This window comes from Octopus sinensis, linkage group LG16 (assembly GCF_006345805.1).
Source record: "Octopus sinensis linkage group LG16, ASM634580v1, whole genome shotgun sequence".
In the NCBI taxonomy this organism is placed as follows: Eukaryota; Metazoa; Mollusca; class Cephalopoda; order Octopoda; family Octopodidae; genus Octopus; species Octopus sinensis.
In genome coordinates, this window is record NC_043012.1 from 14,450,101 (window position 1) to 14,475,100 (window position 25,000).

Consider the following 25,000-nt stretch of genomic DNA (forward strand, 5'->3'; position numbering starts at 1 on the left):
AAGTTTAGAAGTTATCCAACTATGTAGGGTAAATAAAGAAATCGGAGTACATAACAATACAGTTTCCTTGGAGAATCTAATTTCGTGCATAATTAACAACATTCTATAGTTTCTTAAATATATGAATAGAAAGACTATACCAGCCATACTACGCAACGTAATTAAGTGGGCCGAGCAACAAAGTTTATAAATAAAATCAAATTTCCTGGCTATTCTTGTAACTACTTCACATTTTCTTCATTCCAAGAAGTGCCTCTGCTTGTCTTAAAGGTCTTGACTTCGATTTTTAATTAACAATCGTGTCATTATTATTAGAATGGACAATGTTTTACAAATAATTTTTTTGAATTTTCAATGCACATAATTTTAATATTTATTTTTGTTTTGTTTTTTTATAGTGGCTATTTATCTTCTGCTAAAGCCTTGGACAGGGAAATGAAAGACAAATATAAATTGATTGTTCAAGTTTCTGATGGTGTTCACGTGAGTCATAGTTTAATTGTCTGTTTTTAGACTTAAATATCAAAACTGTTGCGCTGTTTTACAAATGATTAGCTAAATCCATGGCACTTAAATTCTTTTGTTATTTTCTATGGAGAGAGTCTTATTTTTTCTGGTATTTAATTCTCGGTGGCTAATGGATTCAAACTAACAATTCTCTTCAATTTACATTTCGTTCGTTCATTTTCTTTTTGACTTCCCATGCTACTCATTCTATCCTGATTTGTAATTTCCTCGTTAACTTTTCATTACAATGCACCATTATTTAATTCAAGTCAGGTACAAGGCTATAAATATTTCGGACTGTGAAAATGGGATCTGGCGACGTTCGTATATTCCTCCTCGTCATTAAGATTCAATAAAGTCAAATGACTATAACATCTGTCCAACTAAATAACAAGAGATTTCACTGAACAGGAATTTATTCCAAAGTAATGTCCCCGTGTTCATATATTATGATTAACTACAACATAATGGTGATGAACTGGTGGAATCGGTAGAGTGTCGGACAAAAATGTACTTTACGCTGTGCGATCAAATTCAACTGGAGTCAACAGGATTATTCATCCTTACAAGATTAATAAAATAAAAGTTGATGTAATGGACTATTCTTCTTTCCTTAAAACTGCAGGTCTTGTACCCTATTTAGAAAACATCATTAGCTACAATATCTATATTTCTTGCAAATAAAAGTAAGAGCCAAGTAAGAGATTCCATATTCAGGCCCCTTTACAAATATTTCAACTCTTACCCCACATTCTCTATTATATCTTTAGAAATGCCACACTTAGTGATCTCTTTTACCTTTGCAGTATTTAGTTAATCATTATTCGGTAGTAATGCTTATCTATATACAAGTATGGTATCGATTAATTAAACATATGAAGCTTGCCACATTAAATACTTTGTATTTATTTCACAAGTTATTTCCTTTGCCGATGATAGCGTGGGTATCTGTATTGTTTTATTACCATAATAATGTATGTACATTCTCTGTAAATGCATGTTTCCCTCCAGTGAATAACTGTGTCACTAAAGAAATCGACCCCAGTGCGTAGCTGGTACTTAATTTAACGACCCCGAAAGGATAAAAGGCAAAGTCGACCACGGCGGAATTTGACCTCAGAACGTAACGGCAGACGTGGGTTTAATTTTTGAATTGCCAAAGATATCAGAATAATAACGAATTACCGGTGGAGATGATACGTCACATTCCAGACTATAGCCTAGTATTGGAGAGGCGAGATACAAGGGCCATAGTTGTGACGCTGATTCTAAGATCATAGTAAACTTTGCAGCAGAGTACAGGGAAGTAGTGAGTGCAGATGACTCAAGAAATAACATGTGGTTGAGTGAGAGCCTGCTAGAACATGCAAGTTCTGATGGCTCAGGAAGACCATTGTTTGGGGAAAAAGTAAAATGAATAGATTGGTAGGACAATGCAAAATACCCAGCTGCTATTCATGTAGTAGTAATATCCACTCGAGGGTCTTCTGCTCAGAAGAGCAGAAAAGCGGAAAACGATGTCTAATAACAGCAGAAACGCGCCACAACTTTTTTGTTCCTGTATATTAGTAGTCTCTTCTCTGAGGGTAGCCAGAAAATTCGCTTCGTTTTCAGTGCCAGAAGTCGATAAGGCAGAAGCTCTTGGGATCCACACCAGTTGTATCATTCCATTATCTTGCAACGATAAGAAGGAAGGCGGATAATGGCAACAAGCTATCTTGAACAATGGTAAAATGGCAAACGTGCTCCAAGAAAGGTGAGTTTATGTGAAACTTGTGAGAGAAAACCCGCCTTCCTCGAGAACTATAAGAATTTCATTTCTTTGAATCAATGATCAAGGAAAAGATAAAGTACAAACTGAGATGATGCCCGCGTGTGTAGAAGATGCAGGCCCAAAACTATTAAAGAAAACCATTTTCAGAGATAATAAACGTTTAGGCTGGAACTATTAAGAAAACAGTTTTGAAACGTTCAGAATTTTCATGATGCGTTGTTCTATTTCTAATTTCATATCAGTTCCTTTGGTAAATCTATGCAATTTCTAAAGGAATGTTCTTTGTGTATTATCTGTGCTGAAGAACTTGAGGTCATCTTTGTTGTAAACGATTGTTTTAATACAGCATTTGTATATAAGCTCATTTCTGTCGAAAAGTTTTGATTATAGGTGATGCGAAAATAAGTTTCAAGCAAATAATGGAATCAGTTAAATTGACTGAACCTCTTTTCCTGACGAAAAAGTGCGTGATCATCGAACTGTGACTGAACTGGTAACTTTTGTTGTTCTGTCGATAAAATAGCGGTTACCGAAATACTGGGGTCGAGGGACTAGGATAGAAATCATTATTAATGCTATTGTTTAACGTTTGATAAAATATCATATTCGTGTGTATGTGCATACATCTATGTGTGCGTGTATGCGTATATGTATGTATGTGGCAAGGTATATATACCTGCGTATACAGGGGTGATGATACATGCAGATGAACGTATAAGTGAGCGTGCATGAGTGCATATGCATGCGAGTAAGGATTGTATGTGTAACTTGTCTGATATATACATGTATATGCATCTTCACATATATATTTTCTTATATTACTAAGCACTGAACGTATAGATTCCTTAATTCTTCATAATACTAACACCATCTCTCTGCCCCTACACTTAGACTCTACTACTATACATTCGTCATTCCTTTTCCTCTTACCCCCCCCCCATTCCTTCTATACAAATATTGAGATCTTTCTACTCATCTATATCCCTCCTTCTATAATGTGCGACATCGTACTCAAAGTTAGAAAATTCTATTTAGATTTGTTACTGTTGTTGTTGGTGTTGGTGTTGTTTTAATGGACGTTTCCAATTTGGTTAATTGTTTTCTTCTCTTTTGTTTTCTAATAATTTATGAATGTATTATTTAAAATGAGGAAAAAATTGTGTCTAGAAGAGTTCGGTTTTTGTGTTCGTTACTTGTTTCCACCTTCGAGGCTGAGATTTATTTTCAATATAGCAACGATGGTGATTGCTATTGAAGACGATTCCCAAAGCAGTAGCGAATGTTTATTATATTCCCAGCAGTGAGAAAAAACAGTAAATTATTATGCTAAAGATAATATTACTAAGTTCTGCAATATTCACGCACAATTAGAATGCAAAAGATATAAACGTTAATACTAACAATTACAAAAATAAACAACAGCAAAAACAACATTCCCGTGGTCTCTCGATCTGGTAAAATAAATAACTAAATACCCACTTTAAATTCTTATGAACATCAGATAATACTGGTTTTCAATGTTGGAACAAGGCCAGTAGGTTGGGAGTAGGGGATAGGTTGATTCTATCGATTCTAGTGTTCAAATGCTACATATATTTTGCTGACCCCAATAAGGATGGATAGCAAAGTCGACCTCGGAAGGATATGAACTCAGACCGTAAAAAAGGGTCAGCCAGCTTGCCCTTTTCTTACATTCAGATAATATTAACTCTTGATACTCCTAAAAAAATATAGAATGATCTCCGTGTGACGTCTTTGATAAGTCTGCTCCATTGGGGTTTACCTGGGGTTAAACTGTAGATATACTATCGACAAATGCGAAAAAAATATAGTATCTACACAAAAATGAACAGCAACAGAAAAATACATTTTATTGGGGGGTTAAAATTTTTTTTATAGAAGCGCGTACGGCTACATGTGAATAGTTAGAATCAGATAGTTTCAGGGTGGATCGATTAAAGATAGAATGATATTTATGTTGTCGAGGGAAGTTAGTCTAGTATTCTAAAGAAGGATTTAGCTAAGTTCTTAAAGTTAAGTGAGAATGGTGGTGTGTACCATAAAATAGAGCGACCGCCACTTTTTTTAGGGGGTCTGGGAATAGAGCTATCTAAGTTGTTTGATAAATGAATGGTATCTATCTTTCTGGGTAAGGTGTGGGGTAAGCGCGGCCTGTTATTATTAGTTGTTTTATTTATTTTCTTGTTTTTGACGCCTAATGTTAAATGAATGCGTGTGGAGTCTAAAGGCCTTCCATGGTTTCATCGACTGTGTGTGGTTGGCTACGATTGTGATAGTTGTTGCGTGTTTGAGACGTGATTTGAGATATGTATAGCTTGAGCCTGGTGTTATGGATGTATTCTATCTGTTAGGAAAAGCCGCTAGCAGCGAGTGCTTGATTATAATATGGTGCGTGATTATTGAAGAGGTCTTCAGTGGAAGAGAGGTCAGATATGCGGGTTGAGATGCCCTTGATTATGTTATTAAAAGTGGATGTGTGGTGATTGGAATGGATGTGTGTGCGTGTGTATGTTTGTGTGTTTTGTGGTAGTGGGGATGTTATGCGTGTGTACGAGAGCGTATGTGCAGGTGAATGTGTATTTGTGTCTTTGTCTGATATATATATATATATATATATATATATTGATGTATATATGTTTATATGTGTATATGTATATCTGTATATGTGTGCATGTCTGTATATGTATATATTTATATGTATATATATATATATATGAATATAGATATATATATATATATATACGCATATATACATGAATAGATTTATATGAATATATATATATATATATATCTATATATATATATATTATATATATATATATATATATATACACATACATATATTCATATAGATAGATAGATAGATAGATAGATAGATAGATAGATAGATAGATAGATAGATAGATAGATAGAAAAATAGATAGATAGATAGGTAGATAGAAAAATAGATAGATAGATAGATGTAAATGCAAGTATGTGAAGTATTATTACCGCTATAAACAGTAGTAATGAGGCTGTTACGAAGACTTCTACCTATACAGCTACAATATATAATAATTGAATAAAAGATTAATAAAGTTACTGCTTGCTAAATATCAAAGCTACAGCTTCAAGACACCACCAATCTTATTAAATTCAATAACCACCACAAACCATAACTCTAGATATTTTCCACTTCACGTCCATTCAAAATATCGAGTCTGGGATTTAACAATCTAACTTATAAAAATTAAGCACATAACTTATATGTATTCTTATATATGTGTGTGTGTATGTATATATATATAGACACACCCACCAACGGGCACGCACACACATATATACGCTATACATATATATATATATATATATATATATATATATATATATATATATATATATATATGGATAGTTCAAATAAACCGGCAACAATATTAACGGACATGAGTAGTGCACAAGAATTGCGTTACCTCGGTAAAAAATGATTTCGATGTTTTAATCATAACTCTTCGTCAGAAAGGAGAAACTGAAAATTTTAAAGAACGAAACGAACTCGCCAACAACAGCACGTGTGTAGCACATTACTATGTATGTATGTATATATATATGTACTACAGGCTTCTTTTCAGTTTCCCTCTACGAAATCCAACCACAATTCTTTGGTCGGCTCGTGGCTTAGTAGAAAACACTTGCCCAATGTGCTACTCAATGGAACTGAACCCGGAACTATGAGACTGGGAAGCAAACTTCTTACCATACAGCCACACGCCTTTATACATACATACATACATGCATACATACATACATATATACATATACTGTTACATTATTTACTATTGTGTGACAGTCCATTTATATAAATAAATTGTTAAATGGAAAGGATTCAGCATAGCATTACATGTATTACTAACCATACGTAACTCTTTCCCCGAGTAATCAGTCGTGTTTAAGGCTGTTCCTTCGTCTGAATATTTGTAGATAGTTAGTTCATTATATAGTTATCTGCAGCCATATTCAGCGTAGTCCTATACATTTGAATATGGAAAAACAAAACGCTGCACAAGTTGTCTTTAGAGAAGAAATTATCCTTATAGATCATATAGATATAAACGACATCACCAGATCGTAGGACGTATACATTTCTGCGTCGTTGCGCTTCATCAGTTACGTATACCGAGCTGTTGTTCATGATCACTAAGAGACAGTAACGATGCATAACAACGAGTAACGATGCAAAAACGCACGCGTTCAGATGTCTGGTAACCTCATTCATGGTCTAGTAATGCTTTTAGACCCATCATGTCTATGAAAAAATTTCCCACAATGTCTATGACAAAATTCCTCCTAAAACTTGTTCAATATCTCGTCATCTATTTCCAAATCACACGACCATTTTATATATGACTGCTTTATTCAACAGTTCTTTTTTTTTTTTTTTGTTAATCATTCGCAGTTTCCCTTCTTTGCTTCATACAATAATGCTGACACACTTTTGATTTTCTCTGTACGGGTTTCAAACTATTACGAAGTATTCTAAATAATGGAGCACACTCATCAGTTTCTTGTCTTCCCACTGAAGATTACGAAAGGCCGGGAAACTTTGGATTTAAAAGCATGGAGTAATTTTAGTACATATTTACCATTGTCTTCCTTGTTTATTGATTCCCATGCTAGAAGAAACTCAATGGAAAATAGGTTTTACGTTACGAAATTCTAAGTTACGGCAATATTTTGAGAAATTCTAAGCTGCTACGGTAATATTCAGTAACACAGGAAATGCATATATGTATATATATGTGTGTGTGTGTGTATGTAAGTATATATGCATGTATGTATGTATATATTTCTTTACTACCCACAAGGGGCAAAACACAGAGGGGACAAACAAGGACAGATAAACGGATTAAGTCGATTACATCGACCCCAGTGCGTAACTGGTACTTAATTTATCGACCCCGAAAGGATGAAAGGCAAAGTCGACCTCGGCGGAATTTGAACTCAGAACGTAATAGCAGACGAAATACGGCTACGCATTTCACCCGGCGTGCTAACGTTTCTGCCAGCTCGCCGCTTTGTATGTATGTATATGTACACCGCATGTATGTATGTATATGTACACACATACACTCGCACATAGATTGAAAGACAGAGAAACAGACAGAGAGACAAAGAGCATTCAAGTATTGCTGATTATGGATGATTGTCGCTATAACATTTCGCACACGTCGCGAAAGTAATTTGTAAAAGGTGTGAATTCTACAGAATTGCTATAATTATTAGACATTTTGTCTTCGTCGGAACTTTATAATGAAGTATAATTCCAGTTATTGAATAAAAACTGAGATGACGTTAACCAGACACCAAAATGTAATTCAGCAATAAATCAGAAAGTTTTGTGAAATGTCTAATGTTAAAAGCTCAAAACTCAGATACAGTAATACCTTTAAGATTCTTTTATAATGTAACTGTTTAGTCTGTATATTTACATAAACTATAACACTTTGCAAATAGTGAAATACTGACTTTTCCTGTTAGGCTAAAAACCAACAACGTATATATTAAATATTCATGTATCTTTTATGTGAATTTGAATATATTTTGAGTGAATTGACGTAGTTCTATCAGATCTATCATAACTGCTGTTATTAAAGTGTATTTGAAGACTATAAAATCAATGAGAGAAAATCAAATTGTGGAATGTGCTTTCTACTACACATATTAACATAACAGCATATCAAATATTTTAGATTTTGTCAATAGGATCGAGAACCGAAACAAATTTAATTAGATGTGTTTACGGAAGTTGTATATTCTTTATATAAACCATATGTTTTACGTAGATAAAATGAAGCCATTTATAATTATACAGACAAATTAGATTGGCAGAATTTTTTTTTATAAGTGGAAGAAAAAATAACAGTTCCAGAATTCCGATTATTCCAATAAAATAATCTCCGTGTGCATTACATATTTACACTATTAAGAAACATTTTTGATGTATACTTTTTTATGTTAGATGTTCTATATTCGTATTGATTTGTTTGTCTTTAATTTATAATGAAAGTTTATTCAGTTGAGAATGATGAAAATTAATAATAAAATTAAGCTTCTAACTTTATTTGTATAAAAAATATTATAGGTCAATACTCTTGTCAATTTATCTTTGCTGAAAGAATACAACACTACCACACATCACTGAAGGATAGAGATACAGGTTATCAGTTCATAACTTATTATTGTTACTCCAGGAAGATATACCTTACTTTCAATTATCCAATATATTCTACAGGGTGTCCACAAAGTCTGGGTACATGGGGATTAACACATACTTTAAGAAATTATTATTTCTTGTATTTAATTGATTATGTTATGATACCCAGACTTTGTGTACACCCTGTATTTAAAATAGGAACCAAGTTAGAAACGAACTTGACGACCATATTATTACTTTGAAAATATGCCCTCGAATTCGTCTACTTGTATTTTAAGTGTTTATCAGGAGAGGAGCCCATCCATGTTGAATTGAATGACTCAGACCCGGAACTTCAAGTGGTTCCTCTATGATACAAAATATTATGAGTTACACTTGTTGATAGCAATATCAAAATGAAAGATAATCTGGAACTGCTTTAACCTACGATCACATCATCCCCTACAGCTTGCTTGTGTGTTCATGTCATCCACTACACGTCATCCACTACAGCTCACTTGTGCGTTCAAGAACAATATTCTTTCTAATTTCCCTCTCTTTCGAATTTCCCTGAAACCCTGTTTTATCAAGTTTAATGATTTTTGTATGAAATGTTCGATGCGTATGAGAGTTGCACTTATACAAGAATTCTTTTAAAATTTTATTGCATATAATCTCATTCTCAGTCTCTCGATAGTTTTTCTTTTCCGGTTCTTGTTTATTATTATTATTATTATTATTATTATTATTATTATTATTATTATTATTATTATCATCATCATCATTACTATTATTATTTCGGGGTCGATGAATTAAGTACCAGTGAAACATTGGGGTCGATGCAATCGTTTTATCCCCTCCCCCCAAAATGGCTGCCCTTTTGGCAAAATTTGAAGCCACTATTATCATTATCATCATCATCATCATCATTATTATTATTATTATTATTATTATTTCGCACATTTGGATTTCAAATTATCATTTTTATAGCGTGCATAGAGAAGTCAATTATAAGATTCTACTGAAATAACCTCTTGTTTACCTCACACTCAGCATATTTGCAAAATTTGCTTTCTTAATCATATTCAGGTTCTATAAGGCAATATTTTTTTATAATGTAACATTATTATATTTCTATAAAATGTCACCATTTTTTGAAGAGCGACTTTTATTCGTGCTTCATAATTTTAAAGTCTGATAAATGCAATATCTCTCAACGAAATCCTCAATTTCCATAGACAAAATTATATATAGGATATATAAATTATGTATGGTTCTTCTTTCCTTTACGCCCTCAACTGCAAAAATGAATTTTGTAGTTATTCTAGTAATGATATATATCCAAAATATAACTGATATTTCGGCAAGTCATGTTGCCTGAATAAACTTGACAAAATTAGTTTCAAACATTGGATTCCTCAACAAAAGAAACACTGATACATAAAGTGCTTCCCGCAGATAGGAATAATGACATTTTGAAAGGATATATCTGACTTCCACAGCAAAATTCGAACGTGAGAAATCATTATACAAATATTGGACATAATTCCTAGTTAATCAAAAAAGAAGCGGTAAAATCATTCATTTTCGCAGGCCCTTGCAGAGTGGTGAGGTTGATACTGATAATGTCCGACCTTAAAATCTTTGCGAAGAATTCCGGGAAGTAGCAGTTTGGTTAGGAATGTTTGGACACGATGCTGAGGGAAGATCCGAAGGAAAAGAAGGAATAAAAATGCCATGAGGAGAAGAAGAAGCATATAAGGAAAGGGAGCCTGGGATGAGGGCATTGAGGACGAAGAGGCGACGAGGCAGCTGATGAAGTATATAAAACAGCAAGAAACAACAGTGATGCAATGATAATGAGTTAATTTTGCTTAATCAACTGAATAGCCCTCTGTTTTTATAGCGTGAGCATTATTTGATAATTAGAAGCAAAGAGCTGGCAGAATGATTAGAACGGCAGACAAAAATTTCTGCGGTATTTCTTCCGGTTCTGAATTCAAATTTCGCTTTCCATGGTCTTTAAAATACGTACCATTTGATCACTGGCACGCATGTAATCGAATCCTCCCCTAAAAATTAAAACAATTATTGAATAAGTGGCAGGTTCCATACAAAATGGAAGCATTAACTTATTCGAACATTTTGTCAGAACTCTTTTACTCTATTGATTCTGCCACACACATGAAACCAACGTGAGTGTTACCTTCTTATGTGATCATTTATTGTATTTTATCATGTGGAAATAATTTATTGTTATTTTCTCTTATTCAGAAAGTTGAATCAACCGTTACCATCACCATCGACGACGTAAACGATCATGCACCTGAATTCAGCAAGTCCAACTACGAATTCAATTTGATGGAGAATGTCACGATTGGACAAATTGTTGGCCAAGTTACTGCTCTGGACAAAGATGATGGTATCAATGGGAAGTTATCGTACAGTCTTTCTGGCAAAGGCAGTCAATATTTCAGTATAAAACTGGTAACTATTCAAACAATTAATATTCCATTTTCTTGTAAATTTCTGACTTTATCATTTTTTATTTTATTTTTCACTTTATGGAAAACGGCTATGAATTTGGGCTTACTGTGAAATCGCTGCATGGTTGTACAAACAATCAGAAATGGCAACTAAATCTCCATCAAATTACATGCAACTGTTTCTAAAAGAAAGGATTAATTTGATAATGTAGTCTTAAACGGAGTGAGTTTGAAAAGGTATAAACAACAGTTTGCGAATAGAACACCTTTGATTATAAATCTTCAGGACCAGCACTGAAATTGTTCTAAACAACATCTGCCAGAAAGTAAAGTAGTTTGAACTGGTTTCTAACATGAATCAAAATATTTCCATTTTAGGCGCAGGAATGGCTGTGTGGTAAGTAGCTTGCTTACCAACCACATGGTTCCGGGTTCAGTCCCACTGCGAGGCACCTTGGGCAAGTGTCTTCTACTATAGCATCGGGTCGACCAATGCCTTGTGAGTGGATTTAGTAGACGGAAACTGAAAGAAGCCTGTCGTATATATGTGTGTGTATGTTTGGGTGCCTGTGTTTGTAACCCCAACATCGCTTGACAACCGATGCTAGTGTGTTTACGTCTCCGTAACGTAGCGGTTCGGGAAAAGAGGCCGATAAAATAAGTACTAGTTCTGGGGTCGATTTGCTCGACTAAAGGCGGTGCTCCAGCATGGCCACAGTCAAATGACTGAAACAAGTACAAGAGATACAAGAGACAAGAGAGATATCAATCCACAGCAAAAATGTTTACGCTTAAGAATCTTTCGGTGGGTGCTGCAGGCTAACGAAATACTTTACAAGAACGCAATGACCATCGAGGGATAAAAGCTTTCGTCAGAGATAGCGTCGTTTCTGCAGGATACGAACTGGCGACAGTTAGGTCAGTAGGTAAACACTTTTTCGATTGTTTCAGCTGTCACAGTCTTAATAACTACTGAAAGCTAATCACATTTTTTGTTTTGCTTTGTTTCATAAATATATTGGACGTTAAAAAATATCAATTGCTATAATAACATTCACATTTGCATAACCAAAATCTGTCTTCGAATTATCTGAATTTTCAGAATATGAAAACCAGATACTGAATGAGAATTGCCAGCCATATAAACTAATCAATGTAAAAATATAAACGAAGCGGATCCTGCAACTATAGTTTTCGGTTAATCTGATTAATATTTGACTGAATCAGATTATTTTATTTATTCTCACGATGAAGAATTACGTTCGTAGCATTAAGATACTGAAATTTAAACTTTAATATAAACGCTGAAAATTCTATAGGTCCACGTTTTCAATAATTATATTATGTGGGGTGGTGAGCCGGTAGAATCGTAGCGCGCCGATCAAAATGCTTAGCAACATTTCGCCCGAGTTTATGTTCTGAATTCAAATTCCGCCGAGGTTGGCTTTGCCTTTCATCCTTTCGGGGTCTATAAAATAAGTATTAGTTGAGCATTGGGTTCGATGTAATCAACTTATCCTTCTCCCGCGAACTTGTTGACCTTGTGTCAAAATTTGAAACCAATAATTAAATTACAGACATGGGGACAGGATGACTTGTGGAAGGCAGCAACTTGGGGAAATGGTTGCATGCATTGCTGAGTGCTGATCTACAAAGACGAGACAATATGGATGGTAAAACAAAGAGGGAAATATATATGAAAGGCAATTGTGTAGAAGTCGCTAATGATAAAGAAGGCAAGAAATGAAGGGGTAAATATTATAGAAGGCACAACACAACCATTTTTAACACACATACTCCTATTAAATATAGAGAGTAGACATATTTGCAACTAAGAGCCCTGAATGTTATCCTCATTCTACTTAAATTATCAATGAATTATAAATGTTATCACACACATATTTATAACAAATTTAACAGAAATATGTCATATTTATTTATTATATTATGGTTACATTTTACACCTGTGAAGAATATTTCGAGTTCTTAACGAATCACAATACCCAGTTATGATGTTCTGGTAATGCTTGCCAACAACGTGATTATTTACTCTACAGTAATTAAAATTATTGCGCTTGCTATAAAAAGCCCATGCTGTGTTTGATGTTGGTGTTCGCAACAATACAACGATTGTATCTTGCTGCAAGACAAAACTTCATATAAATACTTTTCTGAACACTAATAGACAGTAATATTCATTATTTAGTTAATTTTTTCGGATTAACAACTCCTAATTTCTGCAATGAATGAAATAATGAAACAAAACTATTTTCTCTAACGTAATATGCAAATTCTATATTATCCAAGCTGTTTGCATCTTCTTTCAAATATTACAATATTTTATCGATATAAAAGAGAATAATTTAATTACAGAAATACGTAAATAAACAAAGTAGATTAAAAAGAAATGTCTTTATTTCGGCTTTCATGCAACTTCAAACTTTGTAATGTTCGTGTTTTAAATAGGTTTTGCTTTTGTTGTTGTTTTTAATGTTGACCATTATATTTTCTTTCTTTTTGTTGCTGTTTTTCAGAATGGAGAAATCTTTGTGAAAAGTTTGAGTACATTTCTTGATAAAGAACAAAACGATAATATAATTCTACAAGTTAAAGCAACAGATGCAGGAATTCCTCCAAGTCATGTATGTCACAATGGATCGACTTCATAAAGAAATATAAAACTTATTTCATATTAGGTTCAAAACTTATTGTAAACAACACAGCAGAGACACGTTCCATATTGTAGGAATTATCGATTTCTAAATACAGTTTGTTTTGGTTTCTATAGAAGAGCTAAATAACAGAAATTGTTTATTTCCATGAAAAATTGTTATACGTCAAAGAGCTGTAGCAGGTTGGGTCATGAGGCTCAAAAATTTGGGAGGAAAAAAAACATAACTTTAATTAGCAAAATACTCTGTATGCAGTAATCCGAAAATATCAGATGGCTTTGTACACATCGTTACAAACTGCTGACTCGTGCTTAATGTATCGACTCCGAAAGGATGAAAGGCAAAGTCGACCTCGGCAGAATTTGAACACGGAACGTAACAACAGACGAAATACCACTAAGCATTTTCGCGTGCTAAAGATTCTGCCAGCTTGCCACTTTGAAGTATTTCTACCTCACCTGCCGCGAATCATTACATTAGTATGAAATCCTTAATGATAGCCTAATTACTTCGGGTTGACCATGTTTTATATTGGAATTCACAGAGAGTCGGGAGGAAGATGAAGACAGGGGAAAGATAAGAAACATTAGAAATATTTGAAGAGTACGACCCTAAAATGACTTGGGCACGGTTTTAGCACATAGCTATAAGATCGCTGTAATGGACCAATCCCTTACTCTAGAAACTGATGGCCTTCGGCTTTAATCAGAATCTATTAAGTCGATGAGCTGGAGAATCATAGGATCGTTGGGTAAAATTCCTTGCAATATATTTCGGGCACTTTATGTTTTGTGTTCAAATCCTGCCTCGTTCAACTTGCTTTCCATTCCTACCTGTCCGATGAAACAAAGCACCACGCACATACTTATGTCGATGCCATCACCAAATCCCCTCCCCTCAAAAATTGCTCGCCTTATACCAAATATTTGATAGAATTGTTATTACTATTATTATTAATATTTAATCTTATTATTATTATTAGTAGTAGTAGTAGTAGTAGTAGTAGTAGTAGTAGTAGTAGTAATAGTAGTAGTAGTATTGGCTGGGAGAACAGTGCATGCCATCAAAGTGACACGGGGGTAAAATATGCGAAACCCAATATACCCATCATGACTACCCATCTGAGGAGTACACTAGGCACGTGTATCACAACCATATGTGCACGATTTGGTGACCTTGTACCAAGATAAACAACGTATGACCTTGCAGGTAGGTCCATGTGAGAATTTTCTTCAGGTCGAGTAACCCATCCCACTCAAGAGGTCCCTGAATAAGCTTAGTTTAAGGATAATGAACAAAATACTCATGTTTCGAGGGGTGAATTATTCAAACCTCAAAGAATTCCTCTCAACATATGGGTATGATGCTCCCCCACTACTTCTGCTTGTGATCAGAGATGCACATATCGTCAGCCACTAAGGGACATGCTCAACTGGTTACGGTCAAACAACTGACAAGCAAATCTATTTTATTGAGCAGAATATTTTATTATTATTATTATTATTATTATTATTATTATTATCATCATTATTAAGGCGGCGAGCTGGCAGAATCCCTAGCGCACTGGATGAAATGCTTTGCGGTATTTCACCCGTCGCTACGATCCGAATTCAAATTCCACCGATGTCGACTGTGTCTTTCAACCCCTCGAGGTCAATAAATTAAGAACCAGTGAAACATTGGGGTCTCCACCCCTAAATTTCAGACATTGTGCCTTTAGTATAAATTATTATTATTATTAAATATCGTTTTAATCTTCAAAAACCTATAAATATTCTAAATTCTTATTTAAATCATTGATACTGAATCTTATACGTTTTATTTTTTTTATTACAATTTAATAAAAATGAGAATTCTTCTTACCTCTGTTTTTCAATTAATCCTAGGATGTTGCGAGTATAAATATTGAAATACTTGATGTGAATGACAATGCACCCGTATTTAGCCGCCAGAAATATCAGGGATACATCGAAGAGACCTCGCCATCCTCAAGCAAGAATACATTTGTGAAAATGGTCAGTTATATTTTTTCTCGATTTTTAATCATCCTTAACACAAACGTTTTAAAGTTTTTTTTTCTTTGTAGTTATCATGCTGACATGCATTTCAGATATTTTCATTCGATCACATCTTGTGTGACACCCAAATTTCTCAAAATTACACGTTTTCATTGGTCTAACTTCGATTCAAGCAGTCCTTGTTGTTAATTGGCGACACTAATATTTCGAAAAATATTATCTATTCATATTGCATGTTCATACAAGCTCAACCTCCTTCCCTGCACAATTTGGGCGATAATACTAATGTCCAGGAATTTTTCATTTCAACGCAAACACTTGTCCAAGTAATTCTCATTATAACCAATTGAATTACAAATGCTACCATCACGATAGAATATGTAATCCTTTCTTTCTCCCTCCCTCTCTCTCTCGCTCTCTCTCTCTCTCTCTCTCACTCTCTCTCTCTATCTCTCTCTCTCTCTCAGACACTTACTTACTTATGGCGATATTCACCCTGGGCGGGTTGAGTCGGCTTCTTCTACCCCCCTCAAGGCATCTCGAACTATGGCAGCCCACGCACGACGGTCCTGCGCCAGTTCTCTGGAGATAACAATCCAGTCACGGTTCTATCGGCACAGGCCGACCACCTGCGGACCCGTGAGCACGGAGAGGTCCTCCTTGATCGTCGTAACCCAGGTCTTCAGCTGCCCGCCCGCGTGGTTCTGCCAGTTGGGAAGTGGAGTTGGTAGAAAGACATCACGGTTCAGTTCACCCACCGGACGCCTACACGCATGGCCAAACCACCGCAGGTGCCGTTGCAGAAGGACAGATGGAAGGGGCCGCAGAGGTAGGCGAAGTCAGAGATTGGCGGTGGGAACTCGATCCACCCGACGGTAGCGAAGAATGCACCGGAGGCAGTCATTGTCGAAGACTTCCAGCTTTCGTTGATCGAATCTCTCAGATACACTATACATAAACTCATATCAGTTGTGATTAACTTTATCACCTTTGCTTGTTTACTTAATCTGAAAAATTTCTTAATCATAACTTCATTACTGCTTCGTGAAATTCAATATCTGAGATATATAAATGTTATGAAGTTAACTGTTATTTCAGCTTTATTTATGTTTTTCCCCTTCCTGATAGCAGAATGAGTGCTATAAAAAATATGTTAGTTCAAAATGTTAATTCTATTTTTTCCTACACGAAAAAATAATTCTCAAAAACAAAATTATTTTTCCTTCTTTTACAATGATATTCTTATACCCAACAGAAACCGGAATTTTGAAATATTTTTTTATTTTCTTAGTTTTACATGTTTACACTTTAATTGCCTTCAAAGTATTCTTCAGTTGAAGCTATGCATCGGTCCAGGCACATTTTCTACTGTTCGAAGCAGTTCTGGAACTCTTGCGAAGTGGTGTCTTTTAACGCATCCGCCGTTTTTTCTTCACCTCTTCCACATCTGCAAATTCCGTAGCACCAACTTTCGTCACCGTGATGACCTTCGAAAAAAGGTCCTGATCAAATTTCAGCTGTTCTTTCATTTCACAACACGCATTCAGTTGTGACTGCTTTTGATCTTCCGTAAAAACTGAAAAACCACCACTAAGCAATTTTTCCCGTGTGGTAACGATTCTACCAGCTCGCTGTCATAAAGACCACAAATGTTAATACTGCCTTTAGATTTCATGTTGTAGCTCAAATCTCTTTCAGAATTGGGTGACAGATCCTTTTAGGAAAGGGTCAAACGTATTGATCTTGAATAGTAAAGCAGTTTATTTCATTGCATACGATATTCGAATATCTGTCTGATTGAATAAGGCGATTTTGCTGTTCTTCCTACAAAGATACTTAAAAATGAATCTCAACCAAATACGACAGGCAAAATTTTTATCGTTACTCTCCTTTCGCAAAAATATATGACTTCCTTCTTAACTTAAATAATATTAAGTAGTTTATTGTTTGCTTTTTATAACTGATACTTTCGAAGGCATGGTGAAATAGTAGAACTTGTACAACACTGCACTAAATACGAACCAATATTTAGTTTATTTCTCTGTACTTTCTACTTTAAAACACTACCCTCATTGACCTTACTATTGGCTTTGCTGTGGAATCAAAATGACTATATAATCCCCATACAAATGACTATACGACTCGCTTACAATGCTGTGGCTTTATACAATCAAACCACGTAAGTATTGTCATTAAGATTCTGAGATGAACAATTTAAGAAGTGCATAAATATTCTTCTGTACTCTAGGGACAAAGCCCGAAATTTTGTTGGGAGCATCCGATTAGATCGAATCCAGTACGCAACTGGTACTTAATTTATCGACCCCGAAAAGATGAAAGAGAAAGTCAACCTCGGCGAATTTGAACTTAGAACGTAAAGACAGAAACGTATAAATATTCACAGGAAAGCTTTGTTATTGGTTTCTTTTTAAATAATCACAGACGATTGTTATTTGAAATAATGAATCCCAAAATAAAACATCAGTAGCTTAAATACAATGAACATGCAGTCCGAAGTTTTTAGATTAACCTCGGTATCTATTGGGAATGTATATTATAACTGAATCGGATCCACACATAGTCGGCGCTATCATGTACATGTTATGAAAACCTGCTGTGTTCTCCACCTTCTTCAGCATCATCCAGCGCAATGATTTATTCTTCAAATTTTCGATATTTATGCTGCCATTAGAAAAGCAATTATCAAAACAAAATTAACATTGTTTAAATTCATACTTAATGTTAAAGCGTCATTATTTTACCATAAATATGACATATTACATTATCTACAGCTGTATATATATAGTTATATACTCAAATCATTAACAGAACAATAACTAAGAAATGCAAACTATCAGAGACTTTTCAAAACATTTTGAATTCTGAGATTTGATAGATTATCTTTTTGTAACAATGTTTTGTAAATATATCGTGTTTTTACTTTAACAACATGCAGTTTTATGCGACTCTGTTTATTGCTTCTAAGAGATACAATTAAAATGTGAACTAATATAATTCTTACATAAAAAAAACTCGGTTGTAAAGAATATAGTTTCGTCATATGATGTGCAATTTTATTCTGTTGCGGTTATGTTTTCTGCATAATGTTAATGTAGATAAAATAATCATTAACATATTTCAGGACCAGTTATCTTCACAACTACTGGCTGTCCGTTCCCTTAATCGCTAAAAATGCTGAAGCTGAAATATAACCGGTTTTGTCAGTCAATCATACTTAAACAATTTTAATCTGATAAGCAAAATCCTTAGCGGCATTTCTTCTAGTTGTTTACGATCTGAGCTCGAATTGTGCCGAGATCGACTTTGCTTTTCAAACTTTCGGGGCTGATAAAATATCACTTAACCATTGGGGTCGATGTAATCAACTAGCCCTCTGCCCCAACATTTCAGGCTTGTTGTCTATAATAAAAATGATACTTATACAAAGGCGAAACATGCTGCCCACTCAAAATAAAGGTAGAGGAGATATTGATAAATCGGGTATAGCTGATCATGTATGGGAAAATGGAGACCACCTCCCCCTGTGGAATGAAGTTGAAATAATAGACAGAGAACACCACTGGAAAATACGAAAACTAAAAGAAGCAGCACATATGCTAGGACACAACAACCTCCTAAGCAGACGGAGCGCTTTTATTGAATTAGGTGAATATATATTCACCTAATTCAATAAAATTATGAAGGTTACTCTTTAATTATTTTATTTGTTTCAGTCATGTCACTGTGGCCATGCTGGAGCACCGCTTTTAGCCGAGCAAATCGACCCCAGGATTTATTCTTTGGAAGCCTAGTACTTATTCTATCGGTCTCTTTTGCCGAACGTAAACACACCACCATCGGTTGTCAAGCGATGCTGGGGGGACAAACACAGACACACAAACATACACACATACACATACATATATATATATATATATACATATATACGACGGGCTTCTTTCAGTTTCCGTCTACCAAATCCACTCACAAGGCTTTGGTCGGCCCGAGGCTATAGTAGAAGACATTTGCCCAAGGTGCCACGCAGTGGGAATAAACCCGGAACCATGTGGTTCGTAAGCAAGCTACTTTATTTCATAAATTTGTCATAGAGACAGTACAAAGAGCTCTGCGGGCTGGACAAACACATTAATGAATGAAAATGAATTATAATGAATAAATGAGAGACGAAACACAACACCCGCCGATTGGATTTTTCTCGAAAACATATTTTCTTTTTTCTTTTTTAAATCAATATAAGGTTTCGAACCTTTTACAAGGAGGAGGCACTAAAACCTCTTACTTAACATATTTTCTTTTTTCTTTCTTAAAACACAAAATTGAGGTTATAAACCACTACAAAATAGTCCAATAAGGTGAGGTTTCAAACCCTGTAACGAGGGTCTTTCACCGCCTACTCTTCGATATATGCATCGATATATTCATCATTATCTTCAATGCCGCTGGAGTTTCTGTATCTCGCCATTTCCCATGCCTCACTCATGTAGGACATGTAAGCCGTGTAAGGGCCACCCGGCCATATGCGACACTCCTCCTCAAATCCTTTAAGCCTTTCCCACAAGGGAAACCTTATGACCTCCACAGCTATCTGCGGAGGCCATTCGGGATCCCGTGTGAAGGGCGTATCTACTGTTTCTTTAAGTTCTTCTACTATTTTTTCCACCTCCCCGCCCTTGTAGAAAAAGATAATTAATTGATCATCTTTAAGGGTGGGGGTGGTTTCTTCCACCGTGAGTGGCACAACTTCGGGACATGCAGTCGGCACATCATCTCCCTGCTGAGATGACCCGTTCTTCTTTCTTTTTTTCCTTTCTTCCTGGCTTCGGGAGAGTGGAGCCCTTCCGCTTTGTCCAGAGACTCTCCCCCGCCTCCCGAAGCCTTAGGTTCCTTCGGCGGGCAACTATTGTTGCCCGCCTTCTTCCTTTTTAATCCTTTTTGAGTTGAGGAGGCTGAAGCCTCCTCGACCACATCCACCTCTCCCTTTGACCGGGTAGGGGAGGTGGCATCTGGTGACTGTTCCAGGACCTTACCATGGTCCTGGGGGCAGTTCCTTTTAATGTGGCCTGGCTGCAGGCACGAGTGACACTTTGGGGGACGTCCCTCAAGTATCACCGGATACCTGCAGCCAGCCATTTTCAAGAAATCTGGAAAAACCAGTTCTGTTGCGGCAAAAGGGGTCCACAGGGTCAAAATCGCTTTTGACCCTTCCCAATCGACCGCCGGCAATACTCTTACATTTAAGAGCCTGGGTCCGCCATCTCCCAGTCCCCGTTGGATGGTATCTTCAATCCAATCCGCTTCGGTGCCCGGGGGGAGCCCACATATCCAGGCTCGTATTAATTTTCTTCCACAATATGACGGGAGAAACAGGATTTCCTTGCCTTCTAAAGGCTGACTCGCAAACTGGCGAGCTTTTCCCCCGTTGTCAAACAGCAACCATATGGTTGCATGTTTGACACCACGGGATATATATTTTACAGAGGACAAATGCTCTTTAAGTTCATTTTTATGACTTGTTTTGGGAAGACGGTGATGGAATTAAGAACTTTAGAATATGTTCTAAGTACCATCGTCTTCTCTTCCATATCTTTTAACCATTGCTTAGGCGGGTTAATTTCCCACTCTAAGACAAAGTTTTTCTTTTTAAGTTCCTTTTCTGCCATGTCAAAAATCAGTTCAAAAGTAGTTCAAAAGACAGTCTGCCCAAAAATTAAACCGAATAAAAATAAAACAAAATAAAGGGGAGGGGAGGAAACTGAAATTAAAGTAATGAAAAGAATGAACCAAAAATTTTTAGAAAGAAAGAAATAATAGAAGGGAAAAGTAAAAGAAAAATCTCACAAATAGCACAGACAGGGAATCCTTTGTATAATACTCCAAAAAGGTAATCCAAATGGCTTATACTTTTTTTTTTTTTTTGGCGAGATACGCCCACTAGAATTCACAAGAAGAATTTTCAAAAAAATTCTCAATTCACCGTTACGGCCAAAATTTAACACAACTGTAAAACAGTTAAAAAATCATTCCAAATTTCTTCTAGATACTCCTTAACAGGAACAACACTATTTTCAAACAAAAGTTTGGCAGGATACGCCTACCAAACCAATAATTTTCACAATTAAGTGAATAATATTTTCACTCAGCCTCCGGCAGACTAGAGCCTAGTGAGGACTTGTTGCTTGTAAAAATAATTTGCAACATACAACAGGTCCCCACTAGACCCCCAACATTCTTACCTTACGGCTGAGTATTCAAAAGTCTTCAATTTAAGACGGCTTTCAAAAACACGTCTTACATCTTCGGTGTCAAGCACAACACTGACTTGTACATACATAGAAGCAACCTGTAAGCAAGCTACTTACCACACAGCCACTCCTGCGTCTGAATACCATGCATAAAATTCAAAATGTTTTATATATTTATTTATCGTATTTAGGTAAGAATAATTTGTCCCTGCTTTTCAATCTAAGCATTTAAGCTATGTATAGTACTGACATCGTACATATGCTGCCTACATTTCTATATTTTTAATTTTTGTGTTTTACTACATAAAGATCACCAACTACCTACTCTGAGTAACTACCGACGGCACGTGTCTGAGATATATATATATATATATATATATATATATAATATATATATATATATATACGTCCACATATATATACATACACATATATATACATACACGCACAGTGAGTGTGTGTGTGTAGTTGTGTTCGTATATATGTGTGCGTATATGAGGGAGAGAATGAGAGTGATTGTTTGATAGGCTGACACACTTATTTAATATCATTATTCAGTTATATTTACAGTCATCGAATATAATTTGATTTGTAAAGAATGAATTACGTAATTATATTAAACGTGAAGTTTCTATTAAATTATTAGTTCAGTAAGAGACAATAGATGTCGCGTCAGCATGAAGTTGAGTGTGCTTGGACAATTACTGATAGTATATTTCTCAATTTTGTTTCTTTTTTACATAACAAAAGCTTCTAATTCTCTCTCCTTACTCACGCGTTTTCTCTTAATCTTTTCTCTTTTTACTCTTTTACTTGTTTCAGTCATTTGACTGCGGCCATGCTGGAACACCGCCTTTAGTCGAGCAAATCGACCCCAGGACTTATTCTTTGTAAGCCCAGTACTTATTCTATCGGTCTCTTTTGCCGAACTGCTAAGTGACAGGGACGTAAACACACCAGCATCGGTTGTCAAGCGATATTGGGGGGACAAACACAGACACACAAACATATACACACATATTTATCTATATTCATATATACAACGGGCTTCTTTCAGTTTCCGTCTACCAAATCCACTCACAAGGCTTCAGTCGGCCCGAGGCTATAGTAGAAGACACTTGCCTAAGGTGCCACGCAGTGGGAATGAACCCGGAACCATGTGGTTGGCAAGCAAGGTTCTTACCACACAGCCACTCCTGCGCCTATAGGAAACCTATTGTTTGTTTCTTCTTTAGGAAACCTATTGTTTGTTTGTAAATTCCTTTATTTTCGTGCTACACGGGAATACGTTACTGAGTCTCCGATCTGCTAGAAAGAGTAGCTCAAGCATCCTGTCGTGTGATGGTTTCTATTGTGGCTGTTGACTGATGCTTGTGGAGAAGCAAAATGTGTTTCTAGGGCGGCGTGTAAAAGGATAAACAACACCCACGAACAATTAACATAAGTCATATTTACAGCACATAGTGTTTCTTGCAGTGGTCTTCGGATGAAGAATAAAACCAGCCATTTGTACAAACCGGAAGTGACGTAATACTGGGGTTTACGACAAAGCATCTGGTAGGTATCAATCAGTGAGTAACCCGTAACAACTGGGAAATATCGGGGCTAGATTCATGACTTGAAAATCTCTACCTTCTATTTGCATGACTGATGAATAGAAAATGGGAACGGAGTCATTACAGCAACTGCCTCGACATTCTGAAGTTACCACCAAGAGCCTATCTTCTATAAGACCCATTAGAGAGATCTCAAAATCGAATCACGCGATGGCTTGACACTGATTGGTCGGTTAATCGGCCGAACTCGTGAAACCATAGTGATCTTAACATGGTATCACCACAGCTCTCCAGCGATCCGGTCCAAGATCTGCTTCAATCCTATAAATTAAACCTTATTTTCTTAAAACAAGTTACTCACTGGATAATACTTGATTATATACAACGTCTAGAAAGAGGCAGAGGATACCTTTAATTATACATCTGCTGAATCAGAACTAATCTGAAGTTAAACATAAAATACAATCAATCAAAATGAGCGAACTCTTCATATTACACACGTTCTTTTCATTCATTTCGAAAACTGCGCTTTTAGTTTCTCAAGAAAACAATCCTTACTTTTCTAAAATTAAACCAATCCAACTGACAGTTGGCGTTAATTATATGGTATTTGAAATCGAAACACATTTACATTTCCTTCTCACAATTCCTATAGTTTTGTGGCGAGACTCAGTTCCATCCAGGATCGAGCTGGCAGAAACGTTAGCGCGCCGGGCGAAATGCTTAGCAGTATTTCGTCTGTCGTTACGTTTTGAGTTCAAATTCCACCGAGGTCAACTTTGCCTTTCATCCTTTCGGGGTCGATAAATTAAGCACCAGTTTCGCACTGAGGTCGATGTAATCGACTTAATCCGTTTGTCTGTCCTTGTTTGTCCCCTCTATGTTTAGCCCCTTGTGAGCGATAAAGAAATATATTTACAGATGTCTAGTCATTCGACTCTCTTCTCCCTCAAAGCTTGTGCCAATGTCAGTGAAAATACTTGTTGCTGATGTTGTTGCTGTTGTTGTTGATGATGATGATGTAGTTATTGCTGTTGCTGCTGGTAGTGCTTTGTATCTTGTTGAGACTCATATTCTCAGGAAATGAATTCAGTCTAAATCATAATTTTCTGTAATTCTTTGTAAAGAAATATATAACCTGATAATTTTTGCATGTGCTGTGTGCGCGCGTTTTGTTTTGAATATAAAGATAACTTTTACGGCATCCATGCCTTACAATTACGCAGTCGCTTCCTCGTCTGATTCACATCGCAACTCATCATCACCGTATTCATAAGTACGTATTCCTGTCGTCGTATTTTAACCGTCTGCTTTTATTGCAGTACCGAGGGCATCTTCTGCCTATTGACCACATACTGTATTATATTTTGCTTCTGTATTTCCTGTTCTATTGACAGTACTCTACGTAATATATGTGCAATGTCTTGATTTATTTCCTGTGTATTCTGTCTATTTGTAATTGCTGAGCTTCAGATTATATAACTAAAACGTATTACTGACACAGCTACAGATAAACCGATTAACTTACATTTTG

The 25,000-nt window shown here is 35.8% G+C and overlaps 1 protein-coding gene across 2 annotated transcripts in view; it reads left to right on the forward strand.

Annotated features, from left to right (window-relative positions):
* LOC118766506 (protocadherin Fat 4-like) overlaps positions 1-25,000 on the forward strand; it is a 362,146-nt gene that overhangs the window by 254,365 nt on the left and 82,781 nt on the right. For both annotated transcript variants that reach the window (XM_036509891.1, XM_036509892.1), the window contains 4 exons: positions 399-483; positions 10,746-10,958; positions 13,492-13,599; positions 15,516-15,644. In XM_036509891.1, the coding sequence (XP_036365784.1) occupies positions 399-483; positions 10,746-10,958; positions 13,492-13,599; positions 15,516-15,644 (535 nt within the window). The remainder of the gene's footprint in view (positions 1-398; positions 484-10,745; positions 10,959-13,491; positions 13,600-15,515; positions 15,645-25,000) is intronic.